Raw genomic sequence first — 23,670 nt, forward strand, 5'->3', positions numbered from 1 at the left:
GGGTGCAAGGTGCTGGCAGAACCCTCTCTACGTTTGACAGCCTTCTTTAAGGAGACATTCTGATTTCTGTCTAGTTCTTCCAGCTGAGTTCACTAGGACAGAAAAGGAAGACATTCAGGGCAGACACTTTGATTAAAAACACAGGCTTTACTTTCGTGGACTTGTAGTCTTGTAGTTTCTGTGACCTAAAGAAATCCAGAATCATAGCAATTCAATTAGCCCCACCCCCAAACTGAAAGTGCCTCCTTATTGTTAATGAAAAGCCAAGCGAATGAATACTACTGGCCAGAGTGATATTGATGGATAAAAGCTACCAAGGAAAAGTATTTAAGAAAGAATTTGGATGGCAGAGACAGAAAGCATATGTGATCATCCCTTTTAAAATTAATTTTTTTTTTTTGTCAGGACTTATAAGAATTACAAGAGTAGTTACTGGGTAGGTCTACAAAAGTCTCCCATACAAGGAAGGGGATGAGATAAGGATGCATGAACGCAGCATGTACACTGGAGACTTCAGAACCGTTTCTTCATTTGAACAGTGCAAGTGTAGTGCATATCGAGTCTCTGATACATTTAATAGATGGCTGAGCATCAGCTTCATCCCAGAGCATGCAAGTGGCCTTTCTCTAGGAAGTGATAAACTGATGATGTGCTAATCGTCTCCCCACTAAACATCTTCCCTCTTTAGTAGAAAGCAAGATTTTTGCCTCTCTCACCAAAACTTAAGATGACCAATGACCCAAAGTACATGTAAAGCAGAGAGAGATAAAACAATACATTTTTTAAAAGAAACAGAAGGTGGGGAAAGGGTTAAGGAGGCAGGGCAAAGCAACTTAACTTCAGATCAACAGTGGGGTAAGAATGTGTATAATATCTGGGTAAAGATTATGAATGTATTATCCGCATAACAAAAAACTAGTGGAGTGAAAAAACTTGAAATGTTTTAAAGTAAAATAAATATTGTGGTGAACTGAAAGGATTACTTTAAAGTAGAGACATCTGTGCTGATACATGAAGGACCTTGTCTCTCCTGCATCCATGCTTCCAGGCTCTGGGTATCGTAGCTTCTCAAGTGCAACCCTACAAATTGGGAGCCCCTGGGCCCTGACTCAAAAGAAAGGAGAAGCCCTTCAGCAAAGGTGTGCTATGTGTCTTCAAACTGGCAAATCAGTCTGCCTGCTGCTTTTTCATGAGGCAATACCTTCTACCTGGCATGATACTGTCTATCTTAATGTTTTGTCTTTATATGGTATAATGGTTACTATCAATTGTTTTGGAACAAAAATATACTGTCCATCCCTCATTTAAAGTCTTCTTATTATTTAACATATTAGACAAAAAGTGCATTTCCATTTTTTGTATTAACAAGAGCTTCAATGGGTTTCACTGAAAACACTTTCTTGTACATGTAGAGAAAAAAAAAAGTTAATTTTAGTTTTCATAAAAGTTGGAATGTTTATGTGTTCTGAAATATATTTCTCTTGGGCTTAAGCAAATTTTGTCAACTAGTTTTGGTTGTTGAGTGAATCACATTCTAAAATTAGTTCTGAGCTTGTTACAAAAATAAAAAGTAAAAATTTAACCTGTCATCCCACTGGCCTAATATGCACTATGCTTTCACCCAGGAACTCCAGTGTTGTGCTTGTTGTCAAAATATTCTGTTCAAACCTACATATTTTTCTTACATGCAATCCATTAAAAGACAAAAATAAGGCTTTCCCAGTCCATGCAAAAGTATGAGAAAAAGTTAGCGATGGCGAATCCAACTATAGGGTGGTAAACTCAATCCATTCCCTTTCTATTTCTTATAAGTAAATAGAAAAAAAAAAAAAAAAGATAAGTACCTTAAATATCATCTTGCAAAACACAGACACATTTAATTAAGTGAACATATTATCAAATTCACACACATACACAGACCCAGAGCTACACATCACAGCAAGAAACCAACAAAAAAGCAGTGTGCAAAGCCAATGAGGAAACGCATGGACACACGGGGGCAGCAGCTGATTTTTGCACCTGGTAAAGCCATCATGGAAAGATCAGCAGGTCAGAAGCAAAGCAAATGGGGGTGCAGGATGCAGGCATGCAATGAGGATGCTGGAGGAAGCAAGCCACTGCACACAGACTGATGGAGTTAATGTATGAAAAAGCTTACTTCATTTAGAAAGCTCACTAATTGGTCTACCGTTAAATAATCAGTTTTGTCTCCATTGCTGAAAAGAAATTTATTAGAAAAAGTAAGTTGTGGTATATGATGCTACAGGAGGCACGATTTACATGTTGACATTTGTGGTTGATAATCCTAAACTTACTTTTCTAAACCTGAAGTAGTGGTGAACTCTTAAAATGGCCAGAGACTGTTTGTAAAGAAAAAAAAAAACACCCAAGAACAGCAAAGGCAATAAATCACTCCCCCTAACTTATAGAAAATATCTGCAATCCTTCTTTTGCATTATCCAAAGGCATTATTATAAAACAACATGTAAGTCATCCATTTGAAATAATTGGAATGAATGGACTTTTGAACAACATAATAACATTCCAAATCGAATCTCGTTAGTTCACATAACGGGTTAATACCTAAAGGAGCAGGTTAACATTGTAGGTAGTTAGTAAAGCCAATGCAGGGAGAGGAGGGGGGAAGTTCCAGGTGCTGCAACCAACTTATGTAAAAGTTTCTCAAAAAATCAGAGTGAACTTTTACACCAAATAAACTAAGGGGTGAAAATGTAACCCTGACTAGACATTCCTAGATACTGTCAACATATTATATGAAGATATTAGGACAAAAAATGGTTTTAAAGTCTAAAAGAGCAAGGATAACTTCGATGTGACACTTTCTCATAAACGGAACTTACATTTTTTTGAAAAGATCCTCTATATCTGTCCGAGGACAAATCTTTTGTGTCAGTTCATAGAACTTTTCATAAGTAAATGCGGCAGGCTCAATTTCATCATTCTGGAAAGAAGAGAAGCATTGTCATAAATCAGGCACCGTTCTCTCTCTTTGGAGGATCTACAGAACTGACAGGTTCATGCAGCAGAGTGATGATTACTTGTAATCCCAGGGTTTTCATCTCTGACTCTTCCTGATAGGAGCCAGAAGGTCCAACCGTGGGCCAGCCTACTAGTAATACGGCGCATGTAAAAGAGTGTTTCTAGTTACCACGCACCCATGGTTTGGATGTTCAAACACTGGCCACAGCTGGGCTTGCTCTGGGAGATATTCCATAGAACAAACACAAAGAAACATTTCTTCTTCCGCTCCTTGAAGGAACAATGCAACTACTTGCCACAAGGATGCTGACTAAGTCAAAGCCAATGTTTTCTTATGTTTATTTTGTGAATTTTTACAGGCATCATAAAGGGAGTTCTAAAAGAGTTTACCTTTCATACTGAACCTTATATTTCAAATAGGATTTGTTAGGACAGTAACAGCCTAAATCTTTCTTGCAGTTAAGACATTCATTGCAACTGTTTTATTTTTTAAATTTATTTCAATGCAACTATTTTAAATCCAAAGGGCCACAAACTCAAATGTTTTGCTTGGGGAGAGGTGCTTCATAAAATATCACACAGCTGTCCTGAAGAAGTTAATTTATGAGCCATTTTTCATGCTGACATTGTGCATGGTTCTGTGAATGTTGATGGGCTTCTATAAAATAAGCTTTCAATAAGTTGTGCGAAAGAGCAGCCTGCTGCCATTTCCTTTTCTTAATAAAGTTACCAGGAACATTTGGAAATACGTTATTTGAATACTATAATGTTTAGGTTAAAATGCCCCGAAAACAAAAGGAAGGAAGGATAGAAGGGAAGAGAATAAAGGAAAAATTAACTGTACTATATGTGACTGAACCTAATTCTGAATCTAACTGAATCAGCTTAATATAAATAATCTTACTTATTACATGAGGACAAAAATACACAAAGTGGTTTTAGAACAATGTTATTAAATTAATGAATACCTTTCCACTGGGAAGACCTAGCTCCTTGAGTGCTTGAAAGATCACCTTTTCTGTTTTCCCCGATGCAAAGGTTCTAGTAATACTAGGGCAGAAAAGGAAAAAAAAAAAAAGTTGCTATTAATTCTGTTTTCTGTGATGCAAAGATCCAAGATGGTGGGATAGAAGAAAAGAAAAAGGAAAATAAAATCACTTCTCATTTCTGGGTATTTTTCACTCCCCAAACTGGCTCCTGCAATGGCCCTCTGCTGACCAGAGCTGGTTGTGCCAGTCAGGTGACTTGATTCTAAGACAGACAGTCCCCCGGGCTACTTGTGAACATATTCATCCAGGATCCAGACCACTAGACAACCACAGTAATAAATTTTGACCCTATCAATTTGCTTTCTTAGGAAAAAGGGATGCAGATGGACCAGCAGCTCTAGAACAGAAGCTCGTGGTGACTTGGGGACAGGAAGGAGGCCCCTTAGGACTCAGCCCATGCCCGGGGTCACCCTTTCCTGGCCCCATACTGCAGCTGACATGCATTATCAGACATATTTCATTTGTATATATATATTTTTTTCTAGCCAAGCACCTATGAGCTACTCTGACATGTCAGTTGCCTCAAGGATTGGGGACTTTATTAAGAAAGTGACAGATATTGGGGAGAAGGAAGGCAGGGGAACAATTATTCAGTGTTTCAGCAGAATCTTGGCACTACCCTGAGATGTGGTATTTTTGAATAAGGGTGGTGCCTTTGAACTAGTATGGTGTGCAAGGCTAGGAAAATGGATGACACCTTAAGGAGTGTATTTCCTGATGATGATCAAAGCAGAAGAGACTTCTTCTGACTAAAACACTGGAAACACTCAGAACGAACACAGCTGAGCAGAGGACTTAGACCCTGGAATCCACACTTGACTCTGAGCCGTATCTGCGCCACCCAAAGAACCTTCATTCCCACCTGAGTGGAAGCTCAGGTAGTTAGTCACCATAATGACATAAATCAGAAGTTCAGCCACTGGGGGAAGAGAGAGCTGACTTTTGCGTGCCGTGTGGCTGTGGAACCTTCCCAGGAGCACAGGACGGTGAGCCTCCTGGCCTCAGCTTGTGCCATGCCCCGCTATTCGTGTGAGCGGAGGCCAGCTCCATGGGCGAGTGCTGACCGGTCCCCCTAGACCAGGGGGAGAAGGCGCCCCTTCCACTGCAGTGACAGCCTCAAGGAGAGACTAGAAGAACCAGCTACAGGTCAGTGAACCGCTGCGCATTCATTCAAAACTTTACTGTTTCATACTCAGTCTAAGAATACTTCAAGAAGTGCACTTTTAAGAGAGTTTGAGACAACTGTATACAAACATAGGGAGGGCTATGAATTCTCTTTCACAGACCCGCAGACATGGTGGAGCATACATGAGTATTAAACCAGTTTCAGGGCAGAGGGTGCTATGCCCACATTTTCCCACTTCTCGAGAGTTCATGGAAATTTCATACATTGGATTAAAAAGTACTTTATCTGCCCTTTATAATGTAGGGGAAAGTAGCTGCTCATTTTGTCATTTTTGAAAAAGAGTATGTATGTGTTAGGGCTGCCCAGGTGGTTCAGTGGTAATGAGTCTGTCTGTCCACGCAGGAGACTTAGGCTTGATTCCCGGCAGACAACGTGATGTTGGGGAGATGATGTGGCAGGGAGGGAAGAGTCTGCAGGAGGAGGATACTGGCTGGGGCTTGGGAAAATGACAAGGAACAGAAAGCAGGACAAGGACATCTCTCGGGAGTAGGAGGTTAAGAATTTGTGGGGGACAGAGAAACTGAGACGGACAAAACAGGGTGTCCAGGGCCACAAAGGAGGAAAATCCATGTGGGAAGACATCAGTGAGGGCAAAGTCAGAGCCCAGAGACATGACTGTTGAGAAGATAATAAAGGCAAGAGCTGGGAACTCCCTGGCTGTCCAAGTTAGGACTCCAGGCTTCCACTTCAGGGGACATGAGTTTGATTCCCAGTCAGGGAACTAAGATCCCGCATGCTATATGGCATGTGTGAGTACATAAATGAATAAATAAATAAAGACAAGAGGTTATGTGATGGCCAGAAGGGCTTGTTCTCAGGCCCATCTTTGCATGAGGGGACAAGAAAAAGCAGGAGAAGGAAGGGAAAAAGACCATCTCCCTGGAGGTGAGGGGTGGGGGAGGGGGCTGCCTTGTCTCCAGGCAGCTTGCAGAGTTATTCTTGGGCCTTAAATGGATTTGGCTCGGGAGTGAGGAGGGTTGTGGAGCAAAGGTGAATTCTCTGATTTTCCAGAGATGCAGTATTTAGCGAGGAGAAACACACTTATCACAGGTTGAGAGAAACACACTTATCACAGGCTGGGAGCATTCAGATAGCTTCAGAGGGCATTTCTTTGGCAGACAAAATATGTATAAAGGACTGTGATTCATGCAACCCTTTATACACAGCCACACAGAGCACAGCTCAGTGCTTCCCCGCAAATCGTCTTGAATCAAAACACACCACCCTTCCCAAAGGAAGTGTGAGAGAAGCAAATACCCGGAAGTGGTGCCCAGTCCTATCCAATTAAATTCCCTGTTCCAGGAGACCTTACAGATGACCAAGACAGCAGTGACTCTAGAAGCTGAGTCCCCCTCTGCCCTCAAAGCCTCTACAATCCATCCAGCGGTGTTAACACCAGCTTTGCAGTCAAGGAGGAGCATGAAGGGGAGCCCCACAGATCCAGACCTTCACTGCAGCAGGCCGGGCCTTCGGGATGTGGACGGATTATGTGGACGCTGGGCTGTAGGGACCACTCTTGAGGTCTCAGCCCTCTTAGCGCACACTCTCCTTTGGGACTTCTTCTAGCCACAGCTGTTGGTTCTAACTCCAGGTTACAAGGAATGGGAAACAGCAAAAATATATATAAGAAGAGTGACTTTCAAAGCTTTGGTCTGGGTGGGAAGGTAAACTGAGCATGAGTGTGCAGGTTTGGGAGAAAGGCAGATGGCGGAAGAGAAGCACAAAGAAAGAAAGGAGACACAAATTCTTCTTAGACATTAAGCATTGAAAAAAAAAAGCATCGGTTACAACCGCCGAACCCTGATCTAATGACCGTGAAGCCAGATCGCCTCTAATCTTACACACACTACACTAAGTTTCCATTTTAAAACTTCAGAGTGATAGCGATGAAGCCACATTTTAACGTGTTTACTCTTCGCATCCATTAAAACACTCAGAACAATTTCCACCTTGCCCTTGGCAGCTCATCCACACAAAGATTTATCCGCTTTTCACTAGCTCGATATCAATTCTGCTTCAACTCTGTCACACTGCCCCCAGACCACAGGTGTCCTGTGTCAAACACCTGCTAACACTGGCAGCCGCCCCAGAGTTCATGTCAGAGAGCAGTAAAGAGGATGAGAAAACATCTGGGCTATTGCTACGAAAAGAGGCAGGCAATAATTTTGTTCGTGAACAGGCTGGATCAGGCTTCCAAGCTTGTGGAACAGAGGCTTGATCAGCAGGATATCTACAAATGACACCAGAACTGCTGGCTAGGGGTGCTCTGATCACATTTCCTGAACCTTTTCTTGGAAGAACAATCAGGAGAGCAAGGTATGTAAAAACAGACCCAACTTACATTGCTGGTCTTCACACTGCTATTTGTTCCAAGTTTGAACTTACTACTTCATGTGTATGTGTCTGACTCTTTGTGACCCCAAGAACTGTAACCATCCAGACTCCTCTGCCCGTGGGATTCTCCAGGCAAGAAGAGCAGAGCCAGTTGTCATTTCCTTTTCCAGGGGATCTTCCTGACTCAGGGATCAAACTCTCCTCTCTTGTGCCTCTGGTGTTGGCAGGTAGACTCTTTACCACTGTGCCACCTGGGAAGCCCTATTACTTCCATACTTATTTTTAAATAAAAATGCACTAAATATTTGGCAATAGCTGTAGGATCCTGAGATACATTAAAATCGTTACCCTGCTATTCTCAATAGAGCAAAGGGTTTTATTTAAGACAAGGATGAGTGTAAAGTGTCTTTGTCAACAAACACTGATCAAGGTGGTAGCATGGCTTTTTAAGATTTTTTTTTTTGAGGTGGACCATTTCTTAAAAGTTTTTATTGAATTTGTTACAATATTATCTCTGTTTTATGTTTTGTTTGTTTTTTTGGCCACTAGGCATGTGGGATCGTACCTCCTTAACCAGGGATTGAACCTGCAGCCCTTGCAATTCAAAGATGTGAAGCTTTAACCACTGGACTACCAGGGAAGTCCCTAGCAGGACTTTTTTAAAAACTTCTAAAGTAAATGCAAAACTGACTTGCTTGTAAGTTATTAAATAAAAAACAGAATCCTACATATAGGTTCGTAAAGACCACAACAGATGCATGAAGTTGACAACTCTGCTGCTGCTGCTGCTGCTGCGGCGCTTCAGTCATGTCCGACTCTGTGCGACCCCATAGACGGCAGGCTCCTCCCTCCCTGGGATTCTCCAGGCAAGAACACTGGAGTGGGTTGCCATTTCGTTCTCCAATGCATGAAAAGTGAAAAGTGAAAGTGAAGTTGCTCAGTCGTGTCCGACTCTATGCGACCCCATAGACAGCAGCCCACCAGGCTCCTCTGTCCATGGGATTTTCCAGGCAAGAGTACTGGAGTGGGGTGCCACTGCCTTCTCCGTGATAACTCTGGATAACTCTGGAAACCCTGAATAAAAGGTGAAATAAAAAGATTACTGCCTGGTCTTCTTTACAACATGCATGCCCTGTGTTTCCTCACTGATACCTCAGCTGTGTCACGTGGATACCCTCGTTCATGACTGCTGTCATCCACAGAATTAAGGAAAATGATGATCTCTAGGATAGTTCTATTAAATGTGAAAGGATGCTGAGGGAGATGCCCTTGGGGGAATGCAGAATGGAAGCTTCGAGGCTAGCAGAGAAGGGGGGAAAGGAGAGGCAGAAACGGCCAGTGTGCAGCTGCTCCAAGGCTCTCCCCCAAATGCCATGCAACGGGCGACCTGTGGCCCTCATCCTGACGGTTACAGCCATTCCAAGACAGGCTCCACCTGGTAGCCTGGGTTCTGCCTGTGGCTATTTGCTGGTTGGCTTCTTTGCTAAAGTGTTGGGCAAGAGCTCAACTTGAACGCGAGCCTGGAGAATTCTTGAAGAGCGGGTTGGGGTCCGGGAGCTCATGCTGAGTTCAGGTTCAGGACTCTGAATACACTCCAGGCTTCTGATGGGCAGCAAACGCCCCAGGGCCCAGCCCAGCTTTGGCAATTACCACGGAGTGCTTACCACAAACACCAGCCAAAAAGACACTGGGGAGCTGGGTGAACAACCCCCATCACTCCCACTGCATGGACTTCCAATGGACCCACAGGCCAGGAACAGTCCTAACGCTAGGAGCAGCGGAGCAGAGTGGGGCCCTCAGAGGGTGAGGGATGTTGGCTTGAGGCTGAAGCATAGCGCGGAGGCCGTTTCCGGCTCATTGGCTCTTCACTCCTGGCTCCACCAGGCTGTACCGCCTCTTTCCCCCGTCACTGCTACTTTGGGCAGGGTGAAGGGGAAGCGCCAATCCTGAAGGGGGTGTGGTGGCAGTGACAACACACCCAGACTCAGTGGTGCCCCCGGCCCTGGGCACAGAGGGCCAACGGAACCCAGGATGAGCGGCAATGTCCAGAGGCATCGCACCTCCTAAGACACATCCCTACCCCCCTACTGTAGGTACAGAACAGAAAAGAAACTTCTCTAATTTTAGCAACGGTTGTTTGGGGTAAGTAGGTGAAAGATGAAAGAAAGTGAAATTGTTGGTTGCTCAGTTGTGTTCCACTCTTTTGTGACCCCACAGACTGTAGCCCCCCAGGCCCCTCTGTCCACAGAATTTCCCAGGTAAGAATACTGGAGTCGGTTGCCATTTTCTTCTCCAGGGGATCTTCTCCAATCCAGGGACTGACTCTGGGTCTCCTGCATTGCAGGCAGATGCTTCATCATCTGAGACACCAGGGAAGCTACTTAAATCCCCAAAACCCACTTTTCTGAAAATTAAAAAAAAACACTCCTTCATTTTCAGAAGTTCTTTATCAGGCTTATTGCTATGCATTCTGAGGAAAAATGCGACTTTACATCCATAAGTGATTTTTACGAAGTAAACACAGCATCTGATAATGTAATTCAAACTAAGATTCCAGAAATACCTGTAACTAAAGCAATTAACAAGTCCTCATGGGGGCCTTTCTCTGTGGACTGGTATCATGAGGGCCGACCCAGGCTGTGCCGAGCACTTGGGAATAACTGACTTACCTCCTAACTGGAATTTTCCCATTTGTGTTGGTCATAAATGCCAATTTCATCCAGCTGGAAAACAACAGTAACAACTGTTTTAATGTTTCTTGGGAGGAATAGCTTCCATCTGGTTAAAAACTTGAAAAGAAAGTTCCCTCAAACAAAGACTATTTATTCAGAAAACCAGAGACAATCGCACACCATGAGATAAAGTTACTGTTTGTCAGATTTAGCTAATAAAAATATAACTCTCAGTTAAATTCGAACTTCAGATAAATAATACTTTTTTTTAACTATAGGTATGTTCCAAATATTGCTTAGGATAACTAAAACATTATTTGTTACTTATTCAAATTTCACCGAGAGTCCCATATTTTATCTGGTAATCCTAGACGAATCAGGAAATTGGGTGTTTGCATTGAACACAGCAAATTATTGGCACTTGTTTGGTGACTGTTCTTGTCCTGGACTGCTGCTTTTTAATAATCTACTAAGGGGTTAAGAAAGGCTAGGGCATGGTGACAGCAGCAGGCTTGTCTGAAGTCAGTGGGGACACCCCCGGCCCTCACCCCTCTGCCACCCCAGGGAGCAGGGAAGTGCAAAAGGAGAAGCAGGCAGGCGCGAGCCCTCTGTGACCTACTCCTCATGCAACTGACGGATGGGTGGACACCATCTCCATGAAGGAATCTGAATCCTTAACTTGTCCCTGTCAGAGAAGTTCATCAACTCAAACTGATGGTGAGAAATGCTGTGCTTTTCCCAGGTTTTCAGGACTCAGGGGGACCTGGAACACCTATCCTTTGGTGCCAGGGCTGTTCTTAGCTACGGATCCCATTCTCACTGTTCTTGTAAATAATCTAACAATCTGCAGAACATGAGGAGTTGGTAAAGCTTCTGTCTTAAGTCAGTGTTCCTTGAAGCACAAATGGCTACCTTTAAGGGGCTGGTTTCAGGACCACAGGAGTAAGGCAGTGGGCAGACAGGGAGGGACAGTCACATCAAGCTGTGCTCTCAGCCGGGCTTCGTCCCGAGGCCACTGGGACCTCTGAAGTGTGATCTGCGCCAGGCCTGGCGGCAAGGGGGCAGGCTCTGATATCCTGTCTCAGCCTGTCATTGGCTGTGGGCTTCCTTTCTGAAGAAGGGGCGAGTGTGGGGTCAGCCCTCCTAAACCAGGGACAGAAGGGTCAACCTTAAGGGACGCTGTGGATTTTGATATGGGCAGGGGTCCTGGAGCTGGGCCCCTGGGATACTCTGGGAGGTAATGATCTACTGGTGATCCTCTGTAGGCAGAGGGTGGTCCTCTGGAGAAGCAGGCAGACGTGAGTCCTGAGTGACCTCACCCTCCAGCAGCTGGTGGATGGGTGAACACCAGCAACGAAAAGCAGTCTGGGTGGGACACCCATGAGGGCAGCTGAGATCTGGCATCTGGACACAAGGAATTGGCTCCCCCAGGCCTAAGAGGGCATGCCAGAAGTCTGAGACCCTTAGGGATTCCATGACCTCAAAATATCTGCTGGGTTGCTCTTTATTTTTAAGAAATCATGCCAGAGCAACTGCAGAGGGAAACGAGAAGCAGCTGCACAAAAACAGGAAAATACACGACTGAACAACTCCCCTCTTCTAAGACAACAGGGAAACACTGGAATGAGGACATCAGAATCAAAATAAGTAATTCTGAGTTAGGGGGAGTGAGGGGCCAGGCACCGGCTTTGCATGGCCTCATTTGCTCTGCGAGGACTCTTACGAGCGGTGTCACCACCTTGATGCACAGATGAGGACAGTGAGGCACAAGGTAAGAACTTTCCCAAAGTCCTCGGGCAACGAAGTGGCTAACGCCGGGGATTACAGCATAGCCCATGCTCCCAGAGCGCCGCCAAAGGAACCAGAGCAAGACACGGAAGGCCTGGGGGGCAGAGCTCTCCTTCCATCACCCAGAAGCCAAGGAGTCCCACCCTGGGTGCTGGCCGGGCCCGGCTAAGAGATGCGTGCAGCTTGCTCAGTGCAGGCTCTCCCCGCACCACCTGCCGCCTGCCCCGGGCCCCGGATCACTGCTTCTCAAACAGGCGGACTGGGGCTTTGGCTAGGGTTTCTACTTGAGTAACTTTCACGTCACCCATAAAGAATAACTTGATAGGGTTAAAAGCTACCACCTGGCGCCTCTCTGAATTTTGGATACAGCGAGCTGGGGGAAGGAAGGCCTGCCTTTTGAAGTTCAGAAGTACCTTTGGATCTCTGACTGCTTGTGAAACAGTCCCTGGGGTCAGTGCTCCTCTCCCTCCAGAGTGGTGGGTGCTTCTGCCGAATGGAGCGGTACTCCCCATCCCTCAGTCTCATGCAGTAGAGGCTTGAGCTGCACCCAGCCCCCAGCTATGGCACCAGGCACACAAAGCTACTATCGGCAGCCTGGGGACACAAAAGCCCAGGCCCACAACCCAGGGGACACTGAGGAGGTGGAGTTCCAGTACCTTCCTGCCACCAACCATTCCCCTCAAATAAATTTTGGGCTGTGGGCATCACACAGGCCTGCCAGGTGGCAGGAAGGGTACCAGTGTGTACTGGTCAAAGACTTCTCCAAAGTCAGGAGCTCAGCAGGGAAGGCAAGGCAGGTGCTGCCCGGTGCGTGTACGCAGCCTTCATCTAGTCTGCATTCGCTTGGTAAACGCCAAGCGCAAAGGGTCATGCAAACAAAACTCACTGCTTCTTGAGGCACGTCATCGGGCTGACGTTGTTGGCCCTGAAGTTGTGAATGATGGATCTCAGGCCTTCGACCCATTGCTGAAAAAGAAAGAGAAAGTGTTCCCAGTGAGCAAATCCACCGGAGCTAAACCGGGAGGTCCTTATTAGACAGCCCATATCCATTTAGTGGAAGAATAATATATGCTTTTCTTTATCTCCTTCCTGCCACACACCCATTCGCATCAAACGCTCAATATTTTGTGCTTCAATAAACAGCTTTCACTCATTCCATGAAGATAAATGCGGCACACACAGTCATTAAACACTGGGCTGTCATGAAGGAATGCTGCCCACTGGCTGGCTGGTTAAGTCTTCTGTTTGCAGCCTGCTGAAATGTAAGTCCCTTCAGCTGCCAGCAATCTTTACTATTTCTAAAGCAGCATTATACAGTACATAGTGACATGTGTAATTACTCTTGTGTTAGAGGAGGAATGTATTAGGGTTCATCCATTTTATTGTGGGATTCTATTTCAGTGTAAGAATTTGTCACCTCTCTTACCTGTCTGTGTTTTCCAGGAAAGCCTCAAAAAGTAAAGCCGGCACTGACTGGCAGGATACCCAGAAGAAACAGCAATGTGCTTGCACAGTTTCTGTAGAAGGCCTTGGACTTGAGCGTTAGTTTACAACATCACTCCAAGGATTTACAGGGACGAGTGAAGAAGCCCGGGTGCGGCAGTGAAGGAATTTAGGTTTCCCAAGGGCATTTGACTAGAAAAGGCTGGCCTGCGAATTAAGGCCAACTCTGCTCGTGGGCCCAATAACAGATGCCAGTGATGCCACACCAGGCTTCTAAAATAATCACACTCTTGGCAAAACGCTCTGTAGCAAATTCATAATACTGGGGGTTCAAACAGAACTGGGGCCCACACATAAGCCAGCCTTTACCTTCTTAGGTTTACAGTCTGACTGCTGTAGCTCTGTGCTGAGGAGTGAAAGTGTTTTGAAACAGTCATGTAGATGTAGAGTCTACCTGCCCTGTCCGACACGGCAGCCACTTGCTGCATGTGGCTAAATTAAACTGAATAAAAATTAACGAAATTAATTAATTAAATTTCAGCTGAATAAAAATAAAATTCAGCATCTTCTGCACTCATCACACTCAAAACCCAATGGGTGTACCATATCAGACAGTGCAAATAAACAACATTTCTGTCATCACTGAAGGTTCCATTGGATAGAACTGCATAGTATTACCAGGTTGAACATGGTCAAAGGGATTAAGTCACTTGCAAGGGCCAGAGGTGATGACTGAGTTCTATATGTCTGTGTGGTTTTAATTTTAATTGTGATATAATACATACAATGTGAAATTTACCATCATAACCTTTTTTAAGTGATCAGTTAGTAGTATTAAGTAAAAGACAAATTTTTGCACAACCAGTACCTCCAGCCATCTCTAGAACACGTTTCATCTTGCAGAACTGAAATCTGGCTCAGTTAAACAGAACCACTTAAACAACCACTTCCCATTTCCCTCCCCCCCGCCCCCAACCCCTGGCAACCACTCTCCTTTCTGCTTTCTGACTTTAAGTACTTAAGGTACCTCATCTAAGTGGAATCATGCAGTATTTGTCTTTTGTGACTGGCTTATCTCAGTTAGGTTAATGTCCTCCTCAAGGCTTCTCTGTGTTGTAGCCGGTGTCAGAATTTCCTTTCTTTTTAAGGCTGAATAATATTGCATTGCACGTGTAGACCACACTTGGTTTATCTGTTCATCTACCAGTGGATCCTCGTGTCATCGCTAAGACTCATGCTGCTGTGAACATGGGCGTACAGGTGTCACCTTAAGTTTCTGCTTTTGATTCTTTTGGACATATGCTCAGAAGTGGAATTGCTGGATTGTATGGTAATGTTGCTTTTACGTTTTTGAGAGGCTGCCATATTATTTTCCACAGCAGCTACATCATTTTACAGTCTCCCTAACAATGCACGAGGGTTCCAGTTTCTCCACAGCCTTACCAAATTCGCTATTTTCTGCTTTTGTTGTGTTTTGAGAGGTGCCACCCTAACGGATATGAGTCTATAGGAGAATTTTTGTGCTTTCCTCTTTGAGCCCCAGTCAAACCTAACAGACTTCTGGAGGAGGACTTGGGAGAGATGAGGAAAATTTCCTTTCACAAAGGAAAGGAAATTCTGATGACTCTAAATCGCATCGAAAGCCTCAGCAAGCATGATGATGAAGTCAGAATTCTGAGGGAGGAGGAAGAAATGAAATAGCAGCATTAAAGAAATGCCTCAATTATTTTCCTCATCAGACCTTGCTTCCTCTGTCAGGATAAATATGGGACTCTGACTCCCTGGGGATGATCAAGTATCCTGTGATTGGCCTAACAAGCCGCAGGCCCACAGTTTCCCAAGAAAAGACAGAAAAAGCACAGATAAATTTGGTTGGCATGAACTGGGAAGCACCGAAGTCTTTGTTACATGTTCCAAAACACAAAACAAAGTCCATGGTTTCCTGAGGGCAAAAAAGTGGACCATTTCTGACACTGTTCATTGGTTCTTTCAGATCATTCTGATTCAGTTGTTTCTAAAAACAAACAACAGAGAGACTGGACTTTGAGGAGGCTTCAGTGACATTCATCCATTTTTTGAAAATACAATGTGGTAACAAATTTGCTTATTTATTGTGATGGAACAGTCCTTGCGAGTGACCTTTGAGGTCATCACACCTGTGACGTGGCTCACGCTTTACTTAGTAGAAATGCCCCCGGTCCCCACAAGCACAGGGAGGAAGCTTCAGTTTCTCCTCTTTTCGATACTAAATGTGAGGTCCACAGCCTTGTCCAAGGTCACACAGTGGCCAGTGCAGGGCAGAGGCAATCAGAACTTGGTTGTCTGCCCTTCGTGTGTCTGGGAACTTTGTCCTCAGGGGTCATCCACATATCTCCTTCCATGACGTGAAAAGATCCATCAACCTTCCCTTCTGTCTGTTATCTTAATGTACACTTGGCATAATAAGGCCAAAACACTGTGGGAAATATGCTAAATGTTTTGCTTTTTGGTTTTGTTCTTATTAAAACATAAAACAGAGGAAATGCCAGCAGGTGTCAGTAGAACCTTAGAATTTAGTTGTAAAGTTAGAAATGAGATAAATGCATATCAACTTCTTTGAATGTTTCCAGATTAACAGAAGCAAAAAAAAAAAAGCCGATTTAGATATGGTTTTCTGAACTGCTGAAAATAAGCATATATGTAAATAGTCTACCTAACACCCCACAAGGCGTATCTTAAAGCCTTGGGCTGCATATTTCTAGAAGGATTATTCCCCGACACGCACTGAGCTCACACACGGGCTCCATGGTGGCTCAGGGTGTGATGCCTTCTACTCTGGGTGTCTTCCCTTGGGTCGGCAGTCCTGAGTGGGCACACGCAGCCTGGACGCAGGAGAACCAGCCCACAGAATCCATTCAGCTACGATGCGCAATCTTCTGCACCTCCTCGGAGGCTGTAAAGGCCCTTGTTCTCTCACTTTCCAGCTCTTCCAATTCTGTCTAAATTAACGTAAAGCTTATTTCAGGCCTTCTAAGGAAGGATCCTTTGAGAGACTCTCGGGGGCCAGTGCTGGATGCTTGGGGAGGGGGAAGGTGGGCAGAGCAGGAGCTGCCCCTGAACGGACCCTGGGGACTTTCCCCCCCTCACTGTCTCTCTGGGACCTTTCACACTTATCTTCGTTATGCAGGCCCCACAGTGTCCATTTTCCAAGCAAATGTCTGGGCTCACCCTTAAACACTAGGACTCTCATAGACAAAATAATCTCTTTCCCATTAAAAACCAAATGTAGAGAATAACAAAAAAAGAAACCAACTCAGAGACACAGAGAACAGGCTGGTGACTGCCAGTGGGCAGGGGGAGAGGTGGAGGGCTGGGGGAGCGGGCGGCAGGGACTGCAGGCACGAGAGGTTCAAGGACATACTGCACAACGTGGAGAGTACAGCTGCTATTCTGGAATAACTGTAAATGGAAAGTAACCTCTAAAATTGTATAAAAGCAAAAACATAAAAAATTTAATGAAAAAATACTCTCTACAGAGGAAAAAAAAACAAAAAACAAATAAAAAACTCCCCAAATGTATAGAGACATAGACGTAACAGACCTAAACCAAAAGATACATGAATTTACAGAGCATGTATCTTGCTTTTTCTCCTTTAAAAACATTTGGCAATTTTGTAAGGTATGAAAATGATATTTAAATGCTCTGTGTATAAAAATGCAAAAAAAAGAAAGCAAAGAGTAAAGACCACTCCAAATCCCATTACTCATCCTGAGAGCTGACAACACTTTGCTGTCTGAGCTTCTAGGCTTTCTCTATACATGTAGTCCTCCTAAAATAACTGGTCCCTCCAGTCAGCATCACTTCAAGTAGAGCTGTTTTCCTTCAACTCAATCTTATTTCTAGATTTTGTTCCAGAAGCATTCTTCTTGTTTTTGTTGTTCAGTGGTAAGTCATGTCCGATGCTTTGTGACTCCATAATCTGCAGCACACCAGGCTTCCCTGTCCTTCACTATCTCCCTGAGCTTGTTCAAACTCATGTCTATTGAGTCAGTGATGTCATCTGACCATCACATCCTCTGTTGTCTCCTTCTCCTCTTGCCCTCAGTCTTTCCCAGCATCAGAGTCTTTTTCAGTAAATCAGTTCTTTGCATCAGGTGGTCAAAGTATTAGAGCTTCAACCTCAGCACTAGTCCTTCCAATGAATATTCAGAGTTGGTTTCTTTTAGGATTGCCTGGTTTGATTCTCCTTGCTGTCCAAGGGACTCTTAAGAGTCTTCTCCAGCACCACAGTTCGAAAGCATCCATTCTTCGGTGCTCAGCCTTCTTTATGGTCCAACTCTCACATCCATACATGACCATTGGAAAAACCATGGCTTTGACTCTAAGGACTTTGTCAGTAAAGTGATTTTTCTGCCTTTAATACACTGTCTAGATTTGTCAAAGCTTTTCTTCCAAGGAGCAAGCTTCTTTCAATTTCATGGCTGCAGTCACCATCTGCAGTGATCCTTTTTGGTTTTTAGTCAAGGTAGCAAATTTCAATGCAAAAACCAGCAGACCCTGTGACACCCTCTAAATGTGCTATGCAATTTTCTCAAAAGGTAAGCTGCAGGAGCATCCTCTCTAATCATACAGTGTTTGCTTTCAAAGAGAAGGCTACAGTGGAGATGGTGGAGGCATCTTAAACTCACAAGTTAACTGAGACTTGCTCTTTAAGGTGTAGTCCCGGGACCAGCAGTGTCAGACTCACCTGAGAATTGTTACAATGCAAACCATCAGGCACCATTTATGAAATCTGCCCCTTGGGCTGGGAAACAACGCTCATGTTCTTAAAGTCTTGCACCCTGGAGTATTCGACCCAGGACTGAGGCAGAGCCTGGTTCAGGAATTAGAAAACCCCAGGGGTAAAAGCTTCCCTGGTGGCTCAGATGGTAAAGAACCCACCTGTAATGCGGGAGACCTGGGTTCAATCACTAGGTTGGGAAGATCCCCTGGAGGAGGGGATGGCAACCCACTCCAGTATTCTTGCCTGGATAACCCCATGGACAGAGGAGCCTGGCGGACTACAGTCCATGGGGTTGCAAAGAGTCGGACAGGATTGAGCAACTAAGCACAGCACAGGGGTAAAAGCAGGAGAGTGAAGACGCTGGTGATTTAGGCAAGATTCTACCTTTTGAATTGCGCTTATCTGGGATGCTAAAACCATTCTAAAATTAAACAGCAGATCTACCAATGTTTGTACACCATAGACCAATTTCCACATCATGTTAAAAAGGAAAAAATAAAACAACTTTTCTCTTCATGTCAACTATTTTCTCCTGGTTCTAATAAGGAGAGAAATAAGGATAGGTAAAAGGAATTGAGTGCTACGCTGGCAAGAGACCGGTGTCAGTGCTGAAAACTCCCTCCCGGCATGGGACAGAAGGCCCACAGGCAGACAATGACAGTGGTGACAATAAAAACCAGGCAAAGAAAACTGAAAGTCACCTTAACTGCTGCCTCAAAGGTAACAGAGACAGAACAGAATTGCATGCATAATAAAGGAGCTACGCTGGCAGTCCTAGACAAAGTCAGTTGATAAAACTCAGGATGAAAGGTTAAATTAAGGAGCCTATGCAAAGCACACAATAGCAAACTATTGAAATAGGGGTCCAAACACCAATGTGGGTTTTGGGGAAAAAAAAATCAGCAGATGGAAAACCCCATTAATGATTTCAAAGCCCTTTGAAAGTCAATAATACTTATTAAAGTTTCAAATCCAAGGGAACACTGCTGCTGCTGCTGCTAAGTCGCTTCAGTCGTGTCCGACTCTGTGCGACCCCAGAGACGGCAGCCCACCAGGCTCCGCTGTCCCTGGGATTCTCCAGGCAAGAACACTGGAGTGGGCTGCCATTTCCTTCTCCAATGCATGGAAGTGAAAAGTGAAAGTGAAGTCGCTGCAGTCGTGTCTGACTCTGTGCGACCCCATAGACGGCAGCCCACCAGGCTCCCCCGTCCCTGGGAGTCTCCAGGCAAGAACACCAGAGTGGGTTGCCATTTCCTTCTCCAATGCATGGAAGTGAAAAGTGAAAGTGAAGTCGCTCAGTCGTGTCCGACTCTTAGCGACCCCATGGACTGCAGCCTACCAGGCTCCTCTGTCCATGGGATTTTCCAGGCAAGAGTACTGGAGTGGGGTGCCATTGCCTTCTCCAAAGGGAACATTAAGGGGTGAAAAAAAGAACAACGAGAGCCTTTTTCCCCTTGACAGAGTCTGAGTCTTCCACAAAACAAACCTTTCTATCTGCTCGTCTTTGTACGGATAGGCCTGCATAATATTTATACTTTCCTAGTCAAAATCAGTTTAGGCACTCACAGATAGTCAAAACAGTCTGTCAGCCTGGCTGGTTATCTTGACCACACTAGGTCGAAAAGAACCTCTAAATAGTCACAAGGAAGGAGGGGACACTGTGCTATTCTTGGTCGTCACCCAGAAGCTAAAGTGTCACATTCCCATTCCAAATGGGTTTCTGTTCACTATCATTCCTAAGACACCATTTTTCCATCACTTAAGTGTAACTCTGGAGCTTCCCAGGTGGATCTGTGTTAAAGAATCCGCCTGCCAATACACGAGGCTAAAGAGATGCAGGTTCAATCCTTGGGTTGGGAGGATCCCCTAGAGGAGGAAATGGCAACCCACTCCAGTATTGTTTCCTGGAAAACTCCATGGACAGAGGAGCCTGATGGGCTACAGTCCATGGGGTCACAAAGAGTTGGACATGACTGAGCACACACAGACACACACACGCCTGACTCTACCCATGACAGTCTGATATCTTGTAACAATGTTCTATTGGACCTACAGAATCTTGTCCTAAATAACCACATCTCATTCCAGATACCTACTCCGATAAATATACTGTTGAGAGAATCAGGATATGATACCCCAAAATATGCCATTTTGGCATAAGAATTATTTTGAGCTGAATTTTCCTGAAATCCTTATCTGCCTAAAAGCAGAGCCTCACAACAGAACTGGATTGTCATAAATACTCTCCCCAGAAGCAACACTAATCTTCTCTTTCAGAAGATGAAAAGTTGACACCACACCCAAACAGAAATCATCTAGGACTGCCACACCTCCTGTCTGTCCTCCTCAGGACCCATTTATCTTCCCTAAAAACCATCTGCCCCTTGCCCCCTCTCCACCCCCTGTTAACATGCTATATGAACTCTAAAATTTCACTGCTCTTTGGGGCTTCACTTCTTTCTGTGATGCCCCTGTGCACACAAAATGAAAACTTAATTAATTTATATGCCTTTTCTCCTGTTAATTTGTCTTGTTATCAGCGTATTTCACAGACCCAGTCTAAGTCACACATACATATATACATTCAGAATAAATTTATGCTCGTGTTTACTTGCGCTTTCTGAATGAACAACATACTATAAGCAATACACGATGCTTTTTAATGGCTCAAAAGGCACAGAGCAGCAACATTCAAAAAGAAAATGAGAGGGACTTCCCTGGTGGCCCCGTCGTTAAGAAACCACCACGCAATGCAGGGGACGTGGGTTTGATCCCCTGTCAGGGAACTGAGATACCAATGGTACAGAGCAACTAAGCCTGAGTGCCACACCTACAGAGTCCATGTTCCACCAAGGACAAGACCCTGCCTAACCGCCGGGATCCCATGCGCAGCAGCTCAGACCCAATGCCACCAAATAAATGAACATTTTTAAAAAGAAAAGAAAATGAGATGTCATGTTTATTTTACATAACAATATTTTATATCCATATGGAGAACTCTGAAATAATTGAAGAATTATAAGGTTTTAAGAGAACACAAAGCATCATTTTATGCTGGTCAGAAACTACCGGTTTTGTAAGAGTGCATTTTTGGTCTCAACTGTCAGATTTGCAGAATCCTGGTGGTGAGGGATGGGAGAAGAGCTGATGAATTAAAAGGTGTTCATGAAATTGTTTCCGCGGCTGATGCCTGTATTTAAGATCTCTGAGGTCACTTTTTCTCCTGACACATGTCAGTTGACAACACTAGCAAATTAAGCCATGCCAAAATGAACACCACTTGACGTGCAGACAAATGCTACCTGCTGAGGGTCTGAAAGTATCATCAGTCACGGAGCCTCTGTCTGTCTATACTTCCAGGCAACATCACCGATCAGTCCAGGCTGATCAAATGTACAGGTAATCCCACAAACCAAACAGGACTTTCAAGATAAAAAGTACTAAAAAGAATTTAAATCAAAGGGTTTGAGTTTCATTATCTAATTTCCTTTCATTTATGGAAAAAAATCCCACACTTCCTCTGCTCTCTCCCCTAAAAATTGGGGAGGGAAGGAAGAGACATGGCAGCAGGAAAACAATAAAAAGGATGTTAATGGTAAAGATGAATGACTGTCTGCATTATATTGTTCTGACACATCTGGGAAAATATTGGGCTGAGCAATGCCTCTATGACATCATTTGCTTACTTTTTTCTTTGCAAAACAGTAGTTCTGAAAGATATTGTGTCTCTTCAATAGGAATGAATGAATGAATGAATGCATACCCATTTGGGGGAAAAAAAATTGAATGTCCCTCCTCCTGGCTGAGACTGGTATGAGAATATATCACTGCTTATGAGATAGCTATAGTAAAGAAATTCTGCTAAACAAGGCTTCTTCATGCTCATTTGACCAAAGAACCTTCTTTGCACGTGGACTTTTTTGCGGAAAACACTGTGCAGGCCTCCGATTTCGGGAGCACTGCCCTATGACCACACTTCCCAGAAATATTGACATTAAACGGTTACCTGAAAAGTACAGCAACAACACACTGTGCTACAAGTGGAAGAGACTAGTCCTCCAATTGGGAGCTTCAGCAGAGCGTGTGCAGAACACAGGACCTGGAGTGGACCCGGGACCCAGGGCCCAGTGCCTGGGTTCAAGACACCAGCTCGCCACTTATTGTCTGTGTGAACTTGGGCAAGCTACTCAACTCTCTGGGCCTATTTCTTCCTCTGCAAATGAGAATAATCCATCTCACAGGACTGTTTTGAGAATTAAAGGAGATAACGCCTGCCAAGCACTCTGAACGGTATCTAGCATCCAATATAAAATAAAAACTTCACTGCTGCTGTTCTTCTTATAATTATTAGGGGCCAGTGAACTTTATCTGTAAAGAGCCAGGCAATAAATACTTCAGGAATTGGGGGCCACATATAGCTGTCTGTTGTACAGTTTTTACGTTTTGTTTTAATAATCTTTTCAAAATTTAAAAGCCATTTTTAGCTCACTGGCTATACAAAAATCAGGCTGAGGGGGAATTCCCTGTGGTCCAGTGGCTAAGACTCCACATTCCCAATACAGGAGGCCCAGATTTGATCCCTGGTCAGAGAACTAGATCCCACATGCTGCAACCAAGAGTTCACAAATTGCAACCAAAGCCCTGCATGCTGCCATGAAGACTGAAGATCCTGTGTGCTGCAGCTAAGACCCGCTACAGCCAAATAAACAAAATAAACATTTAAAAAAGTCAGAGCAGAGGGCTGGATCTGCCCATGGACTGCGCTATTATGATTATTAAATTATTTCCTTAGAGGCAAGAGGGTCTCATCTCAGGCATTGCGAACCCACCTCCTCACGTGTCCCGTCTTCCAATTATACCCCAAAGATAAGAAAACACACAAACACATGTAGGCCCATGTTACACACACATTATGTTCCCAATGACATTTTTTTTTTGCTAGCAGTAAAAACTGGAGCTATGTGGTAAATGGAGAAGCAATTTACAGCTAGTGACATTTTTCTGTCCCAGGGGCCAAAAGGTGAAATTCAAACTTCTGGTACAATTAGAGTAATTCATTTTGCATTCCCTTGGCAGAGTCATTTGATAACACTTGCAATTAGGGCAACCCGAGTGACTGCAGGCTGGGCCCAGGGCTGAGTCTTTTCTCAGGAAACCTTCGAGTTCATGAAACCTCAGCAGAGAAAACATGTCCCCTGTGAAGATCACAGCATTTGGAACAGAAGAGGCTGAGAGGTTTCCAGAGAAGCAAGAGAGGCAACAACCTAGAAAACCCACCTTAAAGGTCATGGGGACTTACATTGAAGCCCAAGAAAACATTTTAAAGGCCAAGAAAATACATGTGATAAAACCGTTAATGATAAAATATAGTACTATGTTAAACTGCTTTCCTGGTGGCTCAGACAGTAAAGAATTGCCTTGTAATGCGGGAGACC

At 44.3% G+C, this 23,670-nt stretch overlaps 1 protein-coding gene across 8 annotated transcripts in view; it reads right to left on the reverse strand.

The window, feature by feature from the left end:
• The window catches only part of PLCB4 (phospholipase C beta 4), a 480,675-nt gene that overhangs the window by 123,796 nt on the left and 333,209 nt on the right, over positions 1–23,670 (reverse strand). For 7 of the 8 annotated variants that reach the window (XM_027560320.1, XM_027560321.1, XM_027560322.1 and 4 more), the window contains 5 exons: positions 12,916–12,995; positions 10,239–10,292; positions 3,969–4,050; positions 2,862–2,962; positions 2,159–2,216 (listed from right to left, as the gene is read on the reverse strand). In XM_027560320.1, coding sequence (XP_027416121.1) covers positions 2,159–2,216; positions 2,862–2,962; positions 3,969–4,050; positions 10,239–10,292; positions 12,916–12,995 — 375 coding nt within the window. Of the gene's footprint in view, positions 1–2,158; positions 2,217–2,861; positions 2,963–3,968; positions 4,051–10,238; positions 10,293–12,915; positions 12,996–13,455; positions 13,638–23,670 lie in introns of those variants that run through there. The other variant, XM_027560328.1, reaches the window with a different exon arrangement.

This window comes from Bos indicus x Bos taurus, chromosome 13, assembly GCF_003369695.1.
Source record: "Bos indicus x Bos taurus breed Angus x Brahman F1 hybrid chromosome 13, Bos_hybrid_MaternalHap_v2.0, whole genome shotgun sequence".
In the NCBI taxonomy this organism is placed as follows: Eukaryota; Metazoa; Chordata; class Mammalia; order Artiodactyla; family Bovidae; genus Bos; species Bos indicus x Bos taurus.